Below are 14,801 nucleotides of genomic sequence, written 5' to 3'. Positions count from 1 at the left end.
CAGAAAATTTCCCATATCATTACGATTCTTGTTTTGTCCACACCCTTACAAAACATGCATTGAATTATTTAAATAATTGTCGCTGAGGCCGATCATTTTTTCATCACTCACGTTCGAAGATATTAACATTTTATATTCATCCAATGTCTGCCTTGTTTCTGTATGAAGTGATGACATCATCTCTGATAATGCGGTTCCATGTGCTGTTAGTTCGTATAAACCGGATACAACCCGGATGTAGGCGGTCCATGAATCGGCGTATGCGGACGTGAGTAGATTTTCTTGCAAACAACGGGCGGACATCTTTGATGCGGTATCCAGATCTTATAAATCTTCGATATTGATTCATTTTGTTATCTAGGTAGCTAGCGAAGCTAAGCTAACCAATCACTACGAATATTAGATTGCAGTAAAATCACATGCCCCACAGTCTTTTTTGAAATCATAACATAGTAATGTCTGGAAGCGCAGGAGAATGGTGTCTTATGGAAAGTGATCCTGGTGTTTTCACAGAATTGATCAAAGGTTTTGGTGAGTGTGCTGTATGTCAACTAGCTAGTCTACTATTACTCGATTGCCAACAAGTTCTAGTCAAGTCTGTGCAGCATTGGCTATGCACATAAATGATCGGTTTTTGCAGTCCAGCAAATTTCATGATTCTATTTGCGAACCAGATTCAACTTGTTATCTGAAACCGCGAACATGCTAGCCAGGTGGCGTCGTTGATTCCATTACGGGATAATTATGAGAGAATTTAGCATGCTACCACGACACTTAGGTGTATATGTGTCGGCGGTTACTAGTTTAAGCTAGCTAGCTGACATTCCTTTTGAAACTGACAAATCAATTTCACTGCATGCCTTTCGATTGAATATTGTACTCAAGACGATCAACTCGATGGATAAACAGCTTGTTGGTGCAGTTCTCTGCAAATTCAAATGGCAAAATAACGTTAGATGGATAGTCCTGTCCACTAACTAATGGTTTAAATTATGTCATAGATGGGCAACTTTGATGGAGGTGGGGGCACAAAAAACGGAACTCGTCATGAGAGGCCGCATATCCATATCCCCGTGACAGCTAAGATGCATTTCATTTCTAAAGTTAATTTCCTGCAATTCTACACATTTTGCCATTGGGCGGAGAAGATTTTGCAATTTTATAACTAATTTAATGCAATTTTACTCATTTTGCTATAGGGCGGAGGCAAATGTTTCCAGTTTTTAATGACAACTGATGATCACCCTGTTCGGTAATTCATTCAACCTTGCTTACTACAAGTTTAGACAGGTAAATTAGCTGGCCGCTAGACAATCTAAAAAAACATTTGCACTTTAGTGACTGCTGATGCACAATCAAATTTCAAAATTGCACCTTGTGTATTCTGTTATAATTAAACCTCAACAGTAAGTTGAGACCGTGACTGATAAAACATTTTGGGGTTCTTGGACCTACAAAAGAGGGGCCATTTTGCCCATCCCAAAAGAGGGGCCATTTTGCCCATCCCAAAAGAGGGGCCATTTTGCCCATCCCAAAAGAGGGGCCATTTTGCCCATCCCAAAAGAGGGGCCATTTTGCCCATCCCAAAAGAGGGGCCATTTTGCCCATCCCAAAAGAGGGGCCATTTTGCCCATCCCAAAAGAGGGGCCATTTTGCCCATCCCAAAAGAGGGGCCATTTTGCCCATCCCAAAAGAGGGGCCATTTTGCCCATCCCAAAAGAGGGGCCATTTTGCCCATCCCAAAAGAGGGGCCATTTTGCCCATCCCAAAAGAGGGGCCATTTTGCCCATCCCAAAAGAGGGGCCATTTTGCCCATCCCAAAAGAGGGGCCATTTTGCCCATCCCAAAAGAGGGGCCATTTTGCCCATCCCAAAAGAGGGGCCATTTTGCCCATCCCAAAAGAGGGGCCATTTTGCCCATCCCTGGTTTATGTAATTATGTAGTAGTTAACCCAGCTTTCTCCTTTCTACTAACCCAGGTTGTAAAGGAGCTCAGGTAGAAGAAATATGGAGTATGGAACCAGAGAATTTTGAAAACCTCAAGTAAGCCATGGCCCATGCCCTAATCTCTTTACTTCTAAACTCTTTACTTTTACAAGTTCATAGTACTGCAGTGGAACTAGGTTTCTCTTTCTTCCTTCAAGACCAGTTCATGGGTTGATCTTCCTGTTCAAGTGGCAACCAGGTGAGGAGCCGGGAGGATCTATCGTTCAGGATTCAAGGCTTGACAACATCTTCTTTGCCAAGCAGGTACATGGTTTGGTTTTACATCTGTATTCATTGTATGTTTTGCAGAGGTAGAACATATCCAAATTACTCTCTGAAGTATTCTCAGAAGTCTCTTGTTTTTCTTTCTGGCACAGATTCTGCTGATAACGGATATTTCGAAGAGTCTACCTGTGCATTATTATTGTGATGTGGTTGTTTTTTTTTAAACTTCAAGTTCAATGTGTTGACTAAGTCTGCTCTGTATAAGAACGTCTGCTTAATGACTAAAATGTAAAATTACAGGATCTCATTTGATGTGTCTCCTGTGTGTGTGCAGGTTGGCATTTATTGAGATGACTCATGTACTGGAGGCAGCTCTGGAGAGTGGTCACTAGCTGGCACAGCTGCAAAGTTATAAAGAACGATTTTTAAACCTAACCTTAACCACACTGCTAAGCCTAATGCCAAACCTTAAGTTTAATACCAAAAAGCACATTTTTGTTTTGAATTTTTACAATCTAGCCAATATTGTCTTTGCAGCTGGCCCATTTAGTGGAAACTGCTCAGTTCTTCCTCTGGGGAAAGACTCATGACAAACATAAATAACCTGCTGTCAACGTGCTATGTGTGCTTTTTCAGGTGATAAACAATGCATGTGCTACCCAGGCCATTGTGAGCGTGCTGCTGAACTGTACCCACTCTGACATGCTGTTGGGAGAGACACTCACAGAGTTCAGAGAGTTTTCACTCAGCTTTGATGCAGCTGTAAGTTGATACTGATTATTGGGGCAGCGTTTAGTTTTTGCAAGCCTTTAAAAGAAAATTCAGTCGGTGTTTTATGTCCTTGAGATGTGCATAACACCTAGCCTGGTTGACATGACCCATGTGGTACACAGCGAAGAAGAGCTGTGACATACTGGTCTGGACAGGAGGCAATTTGTTGGTATAATATTTGCCTAGACATTGAGACTTGTGATTTGGTTCTCTCAAAAGTTCTTCCCTCTGGGGTCTGAACTCGTGGTATTTGGATTTGAAAATGCAACAGTTGTAAGGGAAGGGGGTGTCGCTCGGGAAATGTGTGTGTGGCTTTATATGTATTTTTTTTTTTGAGTGAAAAACCGAGGACAACCTTCCACAGTAAAATCCCAGCCACCTTCGTTATTGATGAATCGTGCAGACATTAAACAGACCCTGAAGTCAGGAGACAACATAAAAGTCACACATTGATATTCTCTCTCCTATAAAGATGAAAGGTCTGGCTCTCAGCAACTCTGAAGTTATTCGACAAGTTCACAACAGCTTTGCCAGGTGAGTTGACTTTTCATTTCAGCGGGATAGTTTATCACTGCTAACGTCACTAGATTAATCGACGGCTTGGCTCTAAGTAGACAAATTGCCCTTTTTGATTGAATGTTTTTCATAAGACATTACCCACAGAGCTGAAAATGAAGTCTTTGGTTTTAATACCATGTTAGTTTCTCTGCTAATGAAAGCTAAAACTGTCGTCTTTATTGTGTTCAGACAGCAGATGTTTGAGTTTGACGCCAAGTCTTCTGCAAAGGATGAGGATGCGTTCCACTTTGTGAGCTACGTCCCTGTCAACGGCAGGCTCTATGAGCTGGACGGCCTACGTGAAGGACCCATCGACCTCGGTACGCACATTCTGGTCATATATTTAGCTTTATAGATGTATAAAATTGCTGTTTTGTCCTACATATAATGTTTGTAGTCTTTCATAGCAGCAGTTTTGGTTAGCTTTGTGAATTTGAAAAAAGCTGCTGTTTCAGATTCTGTTAGCTTTTATATACTTTTAGCTTTTAAGTGTTTTATTTTTAAAAAATTATTGTGAATTGTGACTGTGTGGCCAGTAGTGCAGTTAATCTCGTCTTGAACCTGACACATTCTTCAGAAACACCCTTGATGATTATCTACACAAAGGTTCCCCAACTGGCGTACTTTTTAAAATTTTGTTTGACATAAAATACTTTAAAAACCCAAGCAAATAAGCTCCAAATTATTTTAATTTTGGAATCTGCCCCAACATCGCATACAAATTTGAGCAAGGTTTGAAATTGTTTTAGTCAAATATGAAATCTGTTTGAGCTTCTTGGTCAATTTGCAGTCTAAATGATTTGCCATTAGGTTCTGGCCCCCTGACCATCCGCTCAAGAAAAATCGCCCCGTGGCTAAATCTAGTTGATGATTGATCCATGATCTACACTTTATGCTTGTTTTGTGTTTCAGGTGTGTGCAACCAGGACGATTGGATCAACGCAGTTCGGCCAGTGATTGAGAAAAGAATACAGAAGTAAATATATATTTTTTTACAAGTAAATATACCATGGTAAATAAGTGTCATATATGGTTGCTGTTTGTATTGCTGTTTGTGTTGCTCATTGTGCTACGCAACTTCTAACCGACTCAATTATCAGAAAGTAAAATCTAAAACAACTGCGTCTTCCGTCCCTGGTATCAGGTACAGTGAGGGAGAGATCCGCTTCAACCTGATGGCCATTGTGTCCGACAGGAAGATGATTTACGAGAGGAAGATAGCCGAACTGCAGATCCAGCTAACAGAGGTAAGTGGTGTTGCAGTTATTCATGGTGCAGCCCTCAGGCCTGGACGATACAATTACCTGCCACCAAGGCCATGAATAGACTTCCACCCATGTCAATGCCATTGATCAAGTCCTTTAAAATGTCTGCTTACGATCTATCCCATCTGTTAAGTAATGTTAGTGTCATCCCAGAATCTCCGTTAGCCGGTTATTGCCTGCTTTTTGCTGATATAAATACATATAATACATAAAAACCGACATAATAATTTGGATGAGATAAATATCCTCTATAAATCAAATTAGCTATGCACGGGGAGGTTGTATTTCATTCGTGTCATTTGTCTATCTTGCCTGTCTTCTCTGCCTGTCTTGTCTTGAATTTGCGCTCTCACTGACAAACTTGCAACACTGTATCATGGTAGTGCCCGCAATGTTTCCTGGCACAAGTGAGTCTGACAGACATGACTGTATGCAAACTGGGGACAAATGTTCAGGTATTTTGACGTTTTGCTTGATTAATCTCCCTAAAAGACAATTTACAGAAATGTCCACCGAGTAGTATTTAGATGAAGAGATATTGCTTCCTTCTCTTCCTCTAGTCTAAAGCCTGGTTGAGCAGCTAGCTTAAAAATGCCCAAAACAGTACAAATCAAGCTAGCTGGTAAACTAGCAACTGTATAAAGGATGAAGGCACATACAAGTGGAAATATACATTTATACAGAAACTGGGGATTTTTACAAGCCTGGTGGACAGAGGGAAATGTGCATTGTTCTAACTACCATTCACTTCGTTGGCTAACAATCTTCCTCGCATAATAACTACAGTCTCTTCCATGTGGTTACAGTGGGCAGTGGACACTCGTCAAAACACATTGCCCTACCTGTAGTGGTATTTAGATGTGTTTCTATCTGATATGGCTGGTAAAATCTCTCATTTGTCCGGCAAACTGAAATCTGGTTTGACATTTGACCGAATGGAAATTGTCTCACCCTTTCTTCAGGAAGAGCCAATGGACACAGACCAGAGCAGCACCCTCCTCAGCTCCCTTCAATCAGAAATTGCAAAGTATCAGCTGCTGATCGATGAGGAGAATCAGAAGCTCCAACGATACAAGGTGTGTTCGCTGACCGTCAGATAATATGGGCTTTTTAGAAGATATGCAGTCATTTCAATACTATATTATAACACTTGATGTTTTTCTTGAACATTGTGTGTGTGTGTGTATACATATTTTTTGTTGTAGATCGAAAACATTCGACGAAAGCACAACTACCTACCCTTCATCATGGAACTGCTGAAGACACTGGCTGAATACCAGCAGTTAATACCATTGGTGGAAAAGGTGAGGAACAGCTGAGGCCAGGAACGTGAATTTGGTGTATAATATTAATTTATGTTATGGTATTTGAAGGTACTCTACAAACCGTTGTGTTAAATGCACTATTTTGAGTTCTCTACCAGGGGAACAAAACCCGAACGAGAACATATTTTTTTAGAGAAACAGAACCTTTTTATTTTCAAATCAAGTTGCATAAAGATTTTCAGATATTATAGCAGGTGCAGCGAAATGCTTATGTTACTAGTTCCAACAGTGCAACAGAATGTGTAGCAAGTTCAAATCAAGAAATGCCTGAATGATAAATATATGGTGTGTAGACCATATATAATTTGTAAAACAAAATTTTATGCACAGTAGTAGGTATTTAGTAAGTATTTAGTCAGCCACAAATTGTGCAAGTTCTCCCACATAAAAAGATGAGGCCTGTAATTTTCAACATAGGTACACTTCAGCTATGACAGACAAAATTAGAAAAAAAGATCCAGAAAATCACATTGTAGGATTTTTTTTAAATGAATTTATTTGCAAATTACTGTGGAAAATAAGTATTTGGTCACCTACACCTACAAACAAGCAAGATTTCTGGCTCACAGACCTGTGACTTCTTTAAGAGGCTCCTCTGTCCTGTATTAATGGCACCTGTTTGAACTTGTTATCAGTATAAAAGACACCTGTCCACAACTTCAAACAGTCACACTCCAAACTCCACTATGGCCAAGACCAAAGAGCTGTCAAGGGACTACAGAAACAAAAAATTGTCGACCTGCACCAGGCTGGGAAGACTGAATCTGCAATAGGGAAGCAGCTTGGTTTGAAGAAATCAACTGTGGGAGCAATTATTAGGAAATGGAAGATGTACAAGACCACTGATAATCTCCCTCGATCTGGGGCTCCACGTAAGATCTCACCCCGTGGGGTCAAAAAGATCGGTGAGCAAAAATCCCAGAACCACACGGGGGGACCTAGTGAATGACCTGCAGAGAGCTGGGACCAAAGTAACAAAGCCTACCAACAGTAACACACTACGCCACCAGGGACTCAAATCCTGCAGTGCCAGACGTGTCCCCCTGCTTAAGCCAGTACATGTCCAGGCCCATCTGAATTTTGCTAGTGAGCATTTGGATGACCCAGAAGAAGATTGGGAGAATGTCATATGGTCAGAATGCTGAGTTGCATCCAAAGAACACCATACCTACTGTGAAGCTTGGGGGTGGAAACATCATGCTTTGGGGCTGTTTTTCTGCAAAGGGACCAGGACGACTGAAAGAATGAATGGGGCCATGTATCGTGAGATTGAGTTAAAACCTCCTTCCATCAGCAAGGGCATTTTTGAAAAAAAATGTGATTCTTCCAAAATGAAGGAGAAGCAAGAGAAATGTATATTTCTAATTTGTTTTGTTTCACTTACCTAGCAAATGTAGATGGCATCCCTCTGTTTGAGTAAGCTAACATAGCTAGTTTAGCCATCTAACACAACACTGGAACTCTTCCAAGTCTAGGTAAGCTTTTGGTATTACAAATTTATTGCCACTGGTGCCTACCGGTATAACTAATTATCGACTGTACACCAATGTTACTCCATGATTGTAGCGGGTTGACTAACACGTTCTATTAGCTATGTTGACTATGAAGTTAATTTAGCTAAAATGGTGACAACGATATAGGCTGTTTGTAGAGGTTTGTCTTGGAATTCTTTGTTGTTGCCTGGTCACATACAGCTGGTTTGTTGTGCACTAAAGTCCACAAGGGAAGAAAAGGAATACAACGTGGCTGTTATGAGAGTGAACTCTGTTTTTAAGTGTGATCAGGGGTGTATTCTTTTGGATGATTTTCTGATAAAAATGTTTCTTAAAAGGAACAAAATGGGGATCAACATACCTGAATTTGTTTGCAACTGTTGGACTGATGTTTACACCCTATATCAGCTAGATGCAGGCAAGACTGCAAGGCGGTATTGAATCTCACTGTCTTGTCACTTCAAATTAGTCTCTCGACCTGTGTGTAAACTTTACGTTGTAAACTTTTCATAGGCTAGGTTGTAGCAACCTCATGATGGGCAGAGAGGAAATTTGATTATCATTTCGCTGTTGCATTGAACTGGGTGTATGGAATATGAATGGCTGTTATCCAGTACGCTGTAATGGATATAAGGCTATGCTTGAGAACGGCACTGGCTACCACAGGTTGATACAACAGTATCAATGGGTGGGTAGAACTTCGTCCATAATAAAGCTTCTTAACAACAATATCAACAAGACTGGTCCTAGTTTTCTCACCAGGATTACTGTGCAATCGTGTGGTCAGGTGCCACAGAGGGACCTCTGAAAATTACAATTTGCTCAGAACAGGGCAGCACAGCTTTCCTTTAAATGTAGACGGAGAGCTAACATTAATAATATGCATGTACATCTCTCATGGCTCAAATTGGAGATGTTGATTTCATCACTACTTGTTTTTTGTAATAAGTGATGACATGCTGAATGCACCGAGGTGTCTGTTTTAAACAACTAGCACGCAGCTCGGACACCCACGCATACCCAAGAAGACAAGCCACCAGGTGTTTCTTTACAATCCCCAAGTAAAGAACAGACTATGGGAGGCATACAGTACAACACAGAGCCATGACTACATGGAACTCTATTCCACATCAAATCACATTTTATTTGTCACTTGCGCCGAATACAACAGGTGTCGGTGTACAATTCACCAAGCGTTGGATTGTTCATCCACTAATGGGGAACGTGAGCAGGGATTAGACCGTCGTGAGACAGGTTAGTTTTACCATACTGATGATGTGTTGCAATAGTAATCCTTACGGTGAAATGCTTACTTTCAAGCCCTTGATCATCAATGTAGTTTTAAGAAAAATAAGTGTTAAGTAATAAAAATAACATTATTAAAGAGTAGCAGTAAAATAACAGTACCGAGGCTATATACAGGGGGTACCGGTCAATGTGCGAGGGCACAGGTTAGTCGAGGTAATTGAATTAAATTTTACCCCCCCTTCTCCCCAATTTTGTAGTGTCCAATTATTAGTAGTTAATATCTTGTCTCATCGCTACAACTCCCGTACGGGCATCGGGAGAGACAAAGGTCATGCGTCCCCCGAAACACATCCCAACCAACCCGGAAGCCAGCCGCACCAATGTGTCGGAGGAAACACCGTGCACCCGGCGACCTTGGTTAGCGTGCACTGCGCCCGGCCCGCCACAGGAGTCACTGGTGCACGAGGAGACAAGGATATCTCTACCGGCCTAACCCGGACGACGCTTGGCCAATTGTGCGTCGCCCCACGGACCTCCCAGTTGTGGCCGGCTGCGACAGAGCGCGAACCCAGAGACTCTGGTGGCACAGCCAGCGCTGCGATGAAGTGCCCTAGCCCACTGTGCCACCTGGGAGGCTAGGTTGAGTTATTAAAGTAACTTTGCATAGATAATAACCAGATTAGCAGCAGCGTAAAAGAGTGAGTTGGGGACGATGACGACGACAATGCAAATAGTCTGGGTAGTGTGCGCACACAGCTGTTAAGAAGCCTTTTGGACCTAGACTTGGTGCTCTGGTACCACTTGCCGTGCGGTAGCAGAGAGTACAGTCTATGACTAGGGTGGCAGGAGTCTGACAATTTTTAGGACCTTCCTCTGACATACCCGGCAGTGATGCAACCAGTCCGCTCTGGTGCAGCTGTAGGTCTTTTTGAGGATCTGGGGAATAGGTTTTGTCGTGCTCTCTTCACATCTGTCTTTGTGTTTGGACCATGATAGTTTGATGTGGACACAAAGGAACTTGAAGCTCTCAACCTGCTCTCTACAGCCCTGTCGATGAGAATGGACCTGTGCTTGGTCCTCCTTTTCCTGTAGTCCACAATCATCTCCTTTGTCTTGTTGACATCGAGGGATAGGTTATTTTCATGACACCACTCCAGTCTTGAGAACTGGTAATGTCATTAGTTCCAAAAATATTCCTCATGTCTATGTGATTTGGTGAAGTTACATTGTTTGTAGTAGTCGAAACACTTTCCAATTCACTCCATGATGATCAGTGCTTCATGCCAAACCCCCTCAATGTCCACCAGCTCTCTCCCCACCCATGCAATTTTAAACGACTATCTTACCTGTTTCACAGCGAGCTTCTGTGCTAAATGGTGGAGTGCATTTTATTAATGAACGAAATGTAAAAACAATGATTTCACAGGTAAATAAAAATGAGCCAAAAGGAAAAATATGAACCTTTTTTTTGTGGTTCGAACCGGTTCAGAATGTTTTTTCTGCCATGGTCAGAACACCGTAACGGTAAATAATTACCATTCCAACCCCTGTTCTGAACTAATTTGAGTGTAGTTCTTGATATACAACTGATGCCCACTAGAGGGTAGTATTAACCTATCATAGACACCTGCTCACTGGCGCTAAACTATTTAATGTATTTGTGTGTTCTGCTCCCCAGGCAAAAGAGAAGCAGAGTGCCAAAAAAGTCCAGGAAGCAAAGTGACCCCACAAACACGCACTTGTCAGTCATCTTATTCATGTGAAATGCCATGGACCCTTTCCCCACAATTGTATCCTGTGAACCCCCCCTTGCCCCCGCCAGACATGAGCACATGTGGTGGGACAGAGAACTGTGTTCACTATCCCACCCAGGTCTACCTTTCAGCTGTAATGCATGCCTGGAAAGATATGTTTAAATGGGCTTGTCTTATTTTCATAATAAAATGTTTAGATGTTCGAACATGCTGTAGTTTTATTGTTGAATGCATTTCATCATTGTGGCCTACATGGTCAAGTGTGTCGTTTTTAATAGTTGTTGGGTAGCCTAGCGGTTAGACCATTGGGCCAGTAACTGAAAGGTTGCTAGTTTGAATCCCTGAACTGACTAGGTAAATCTGTCAATCTGCCCTTGAGCAAGACACTTAACCGTAATTGCTCCAGAGTCGCCGTCAATACTGTTTGATCCCTGGCCACGACCAAACCATCGGAGTACACGTTTGAAACATGACAAATATATGCGCCCCCTATCTTTAGATAAACAAGTGCCACTCTGTCTTAAACAGTGGTGTAAAAATACTAAAGTTGTTTTTTGGGGGTATCTGTACTTCACTATTTTATATTTTTGACAACTACATTTCTAAAAAAAAAACAATGTACTTTTTACTCCATACATTTTCTCTTGACACCAAAAAGTACTTTTGCGTGTCATTTTGAATGCTTAGCAGGATTGTAAAATGGTCCATTTCATACACTTATCCAGAGAACATCCCTGGTCATCCTTACTGCCTCTGCTCTGGGGGACTCACTAAACACATGCTTTATTTGTAAATTATGTCTGAGTGTTAGAATGTGACCCTGGCTTTGCGTAAAATTAAAAAAACAAGAATTGTGTAGTCTGGTTTGCTTAACATAAGGAATTTAAACCATTATTTTACATTTGATACTTAATTAAATATATTTTAAACTACATTTACTTAAGTATATTTAAAACCAAATAGTTTGACTTTACTCAAGTATAATTTGACTGGGTGACTTTCACTTACCTTTATAGAAAATGACTCCAGTATCTTTTACTTTTACTCAAGTTTGACAATTTGGCACTTTTTCCCACCACTGGTCTTAAATGAACGTACCACCACACCAAGTTAAAATGCTTTAGATCAGTGGTCGTCAATCCTCAAGGCATTCCTAGTTGGTCACCAAACATTTTAGTAGAAAAGTCCACGATAAAGACTTGCCCTTTACATATTTTTCTTCCTCTTTGTGGATGGTGAACTTGATTCAGAAGCCCTACTGGGTAAGCGAAATGTGCCTATTTTTAACTATTTTATTAGTCTGAAAGACAAACTGCCTACTTGACTGGGAGATCTGTGGCTGAATTGAACTCCCGTGTGACTTAGTAGCGTATGGTGCTTGCAGTGCCTGGGTTGAACTCACTATTGTAAGTGGCTCTGCAAAAGATCGTCTACTAAATGACACAAATGTAAATTGAGTGCGTTTACGGCGCTGGCAAATCGGATAGTGCAGAGTTCATCTATCCAGTATCTGTTATTTTGCCCATATTAATCTTTTTATTGGCCAGCCTGAGATGTGGCTTTTTCTTTGCAACTCTGCCTAGAAGGCCAGCATCCCGATTCACCTCTTCACTGTTGATATTAAGACTGGTGTTTTGCTGGTACTATATAATGTTTCTCAAACTAGACACTAATGTACTTGTCGTCTTGCTCAGTTGTGCACCGGGGCCTCCCACTTTATAATCTGGTTACAACCAGTTTGTTCTGTGAAGGGATTAGTACACAGCGTTGTACGAGATCTTCAGTTTTTTAGCAATTTCTCACATGGAATAGCCTTCATTTCTCAGAAGAATAGACTGATGCGGTTCAGAAGAAATTTTGTTTATAGCCATTTTGAGCCTGTAAACGAACCCACAAATGCTGATGCTCCAGATACTCAACTAGTCTAAAGGCCAGTTGTGTTGCTTCTTTAATCAGCACAACAGTTTAACTGCAATTGCAAAAGGGTTTTCTAATGATCAATAACCCTTTTGAAATGATAAACTTGGATTAGCTAACACATCGTGCCATTGGAACACAGGAGTGATGGTTGCTGATAATGGGCCTCTGTATGCCTATGTAGATATTCCATAAAAAAATCTGGCAGCTACAATAGTAATTTACAACATTAACAATGTTTACACTGTATTTCTGATCATTTTAGTGGACAAAAAAAAATGTTTTTCTTTCAAAACAAGGACATTTCGAAGTGACCCCAAACGTTTTAACAGTAGTGTATATACAGTTGAAATCGGAAGTTTACATATACATTTAAAATCAGTTTTTCACCATTTCTGACATTTAATGTGAGTAAGAATTCCCTGTCTTAGGTCCGTTAGGATCACCACTTCATTTTCTAAATGTGAAATGTCAGAATAATAGTAGAGAGAATGATTGACTAATTTCAGCTTTTATTTCTTTCATCACATTCCCAGTGGGTCAGAAGTTTACATACATTCAATTAGTATTTCGTAGCATTGCCTTTTAAATTGTTTAACTTGGGTCAAATGTTTCGGGTAGCCTTCCACAAGCTTCCCACAATAAGTTCTGGCCCATTCCTCCTGACAGAGCTGGTTTAACTGAGTCAGGTTTGTAGGCCTCGTTGCTCACACACGCTTTTTCAGTTCTGCCCACAAATGTTCTATAGGATTGAGGTCCGGGCTTTGTGATGGCCACTCCAATACCTTGACTTTGTTGTCTTTTTAAGCCATTTTGCCACAACTTTGGAAGTATGCTTGGGGTCATTGTCCATTTGGAAGACCCAATTGCGACCAAGCTTTAACTTCCTGACTGATGTCTTGATGTTGCTTCAATATATCCACATTATTTTCCATCCTCATGATGCCATCTATTTTTTGAAGTTCACAAGTCCCTCCTGCAGCAAAGCACCCCACAACATGATGCTGCCAGCCCCGTGCTTTACGGTTGGGATGGTGTTCTTCGGCTTGCAAGCGTCCCCCTTCTTCCTCCATACATAATGATGGTCATTATGGCCAAACAGGTATATTTTTGTTTCATCAGACCAGGGGTCATTTCTCCTAAAAGTACCATCTTTGTCCCCATGTGCAGTTGCAAACTGTAGTCTGCCTTTTTAATGGTGGTTTTGGAGCAGTGGTTTCTTCCTTGCTGAGCGGCCTTTCAGGTTATGTTGATATAGATATTTTTGTACCTGTTTCCTCCAGCACCTTCACAAGGTCCTTTGCTGTTGTTCTGGGATTGATTTGCACTTATCGCACCAAAGTACGTACATCTCTAGGAGAAGGAAAAACAGTGGTATCAATCAAATTTATTTTATGAAGCTCTTAACATCAGCTGATGTCACGAAGTGCTAAGTGAAGATTATAACAGAACATTTCCAAGATGTTCAGATGGTCATAGATAACCAGCAGGGTCAAATAATAATAATCACAGTGGTTGTAGAGGGTGCAACAGGTCAGCACCTCAGGAGTAAATGTCAGTTGGCTTTTCATAGCCAATCAATCTCTGCCGTTCCTGCTGTCTCTAGAGTATTGAAAACAGCAGGTCTGGGACAGGTAGCCCGTCCGGTGAACTGGTCAGGGTTCCATAGACACATGCAGAACAGTTGAAAATGGAGCAGCAGCATGACCAGGTAGACTGGGGACAGCAAGGAGACATCAGGCCAGGTAGTCCTGAGGCATGGTCCTAGGGCTCAAGTCCTCCTCCGAGAGAATTAGAGGGTGCATACTTAAATTCACACAGGACACTGGATAAGAAAGGAGAAATACTCCAGATATAACAGACTGACCCTAGCCCCCCGACACAAACTATTGCAGCATAAGCACTGGAGGCTGAGACAGGAGGGGCCAAGAGAAACTATGGCCCCGTCCGACGATACCCCCGGACAGGGCCAAACGGGCAGGATATAACCCCACCCACTTTTCCACAGCACAGCCCCCACACCACTAGAGAGAGATCCCCAACCACCAACTTACCATCCTGAGACAAGGCCCGAGTATAGCCCACGAAGATCTCCCCCATGGCACAACCCAAGGGGGGGAGCCAACCCGGACAGGAAGATCACATCGGTGACTCAACCCACTCAAGTGACGTACCCCTCCTAGGGATGGCATGGAAGAGCACCAGGTATCACGGCTGTGTGGGCCCATGGTGTTTTTCTTGCGTACTATTGTTTGTACAG

The 14,801-nt window shown here is 41.7% G+C and overlaps 1 protein-coding gene across 3 annotated transcripts; it reads left to right on the top strand.

Moving 5' to 3' along the window:
• The first annotated feature begins 268 nt into the window (after positions 1-268).
• LOC124037890 (ubiquitin carboxyl-terminal hydrolase isozyme L5) lies at positions 269-10,830 on the top strand. Of its 3 annotated transcripts, XM_046353088.1 has the most exons (13): positions 269-531; positions 1,002-1,079; positions 1,200-1,252; positions 1,979-2,042; positions 2,144-2,249; positions 2,847-2,972; positions 3,454-3,515; positions 3,729-3,859; positions 4,452-4,515; positions 4,684-4,786; positions 5,767-5,880; positions 6,010-6,108; positions 10,549-10,830. In XM_046353088.1, the coding sequence occupies exons 3-13, from the start codon at positions 1,237-1,239 to the stop codon at positions 10,591-10,593; spliced, it is 930 nt and encodes a 309-aa protein (XP_046209044.1). In that variant the 5' UTR covers positions 269-531; positions 1,002-1,079; positions 1,200-1,236; the 3' UTR covers positions 10,594-10,830. The 3 variants fall into 3 exon arrangements, with proteins under 3 accessions (XP_046209044.1, XP_046209043.1, XP_046209045.1); XM_046353089.1 differs by having other exon boundaries at positions 271-531; positions 1,002-1,290; XM_046353087.1 differs by lacking the exons at positions 1,002-1,079; positions 1,200-1,252 and having other exon boundaries at positions 270-531.
• Positions 10,831-14,801: the final 3,971 nt, after the last annotated feature.

Source organism: Oncorhynchus gorbuscha, linkage group LG06, assembly GCF_021184085.1.
Source record: "Oncorhynchus gorbuscha isolate QuinsamMale2020 ecotype Even-year linkage group LG06, OgorEven_v1.0, whole genome shotgun sequence".
Taxonomy (NCBI): Eukaryota; Metazoa; Chordata; class Actinopteri; order Salmoniformes; family Salmonidae; genus Oncorhynchus; species Oncorhynchus gorbuscha.
This window is presented reverse-complemented; position numbering and strand designations above follow the sequence as displayed.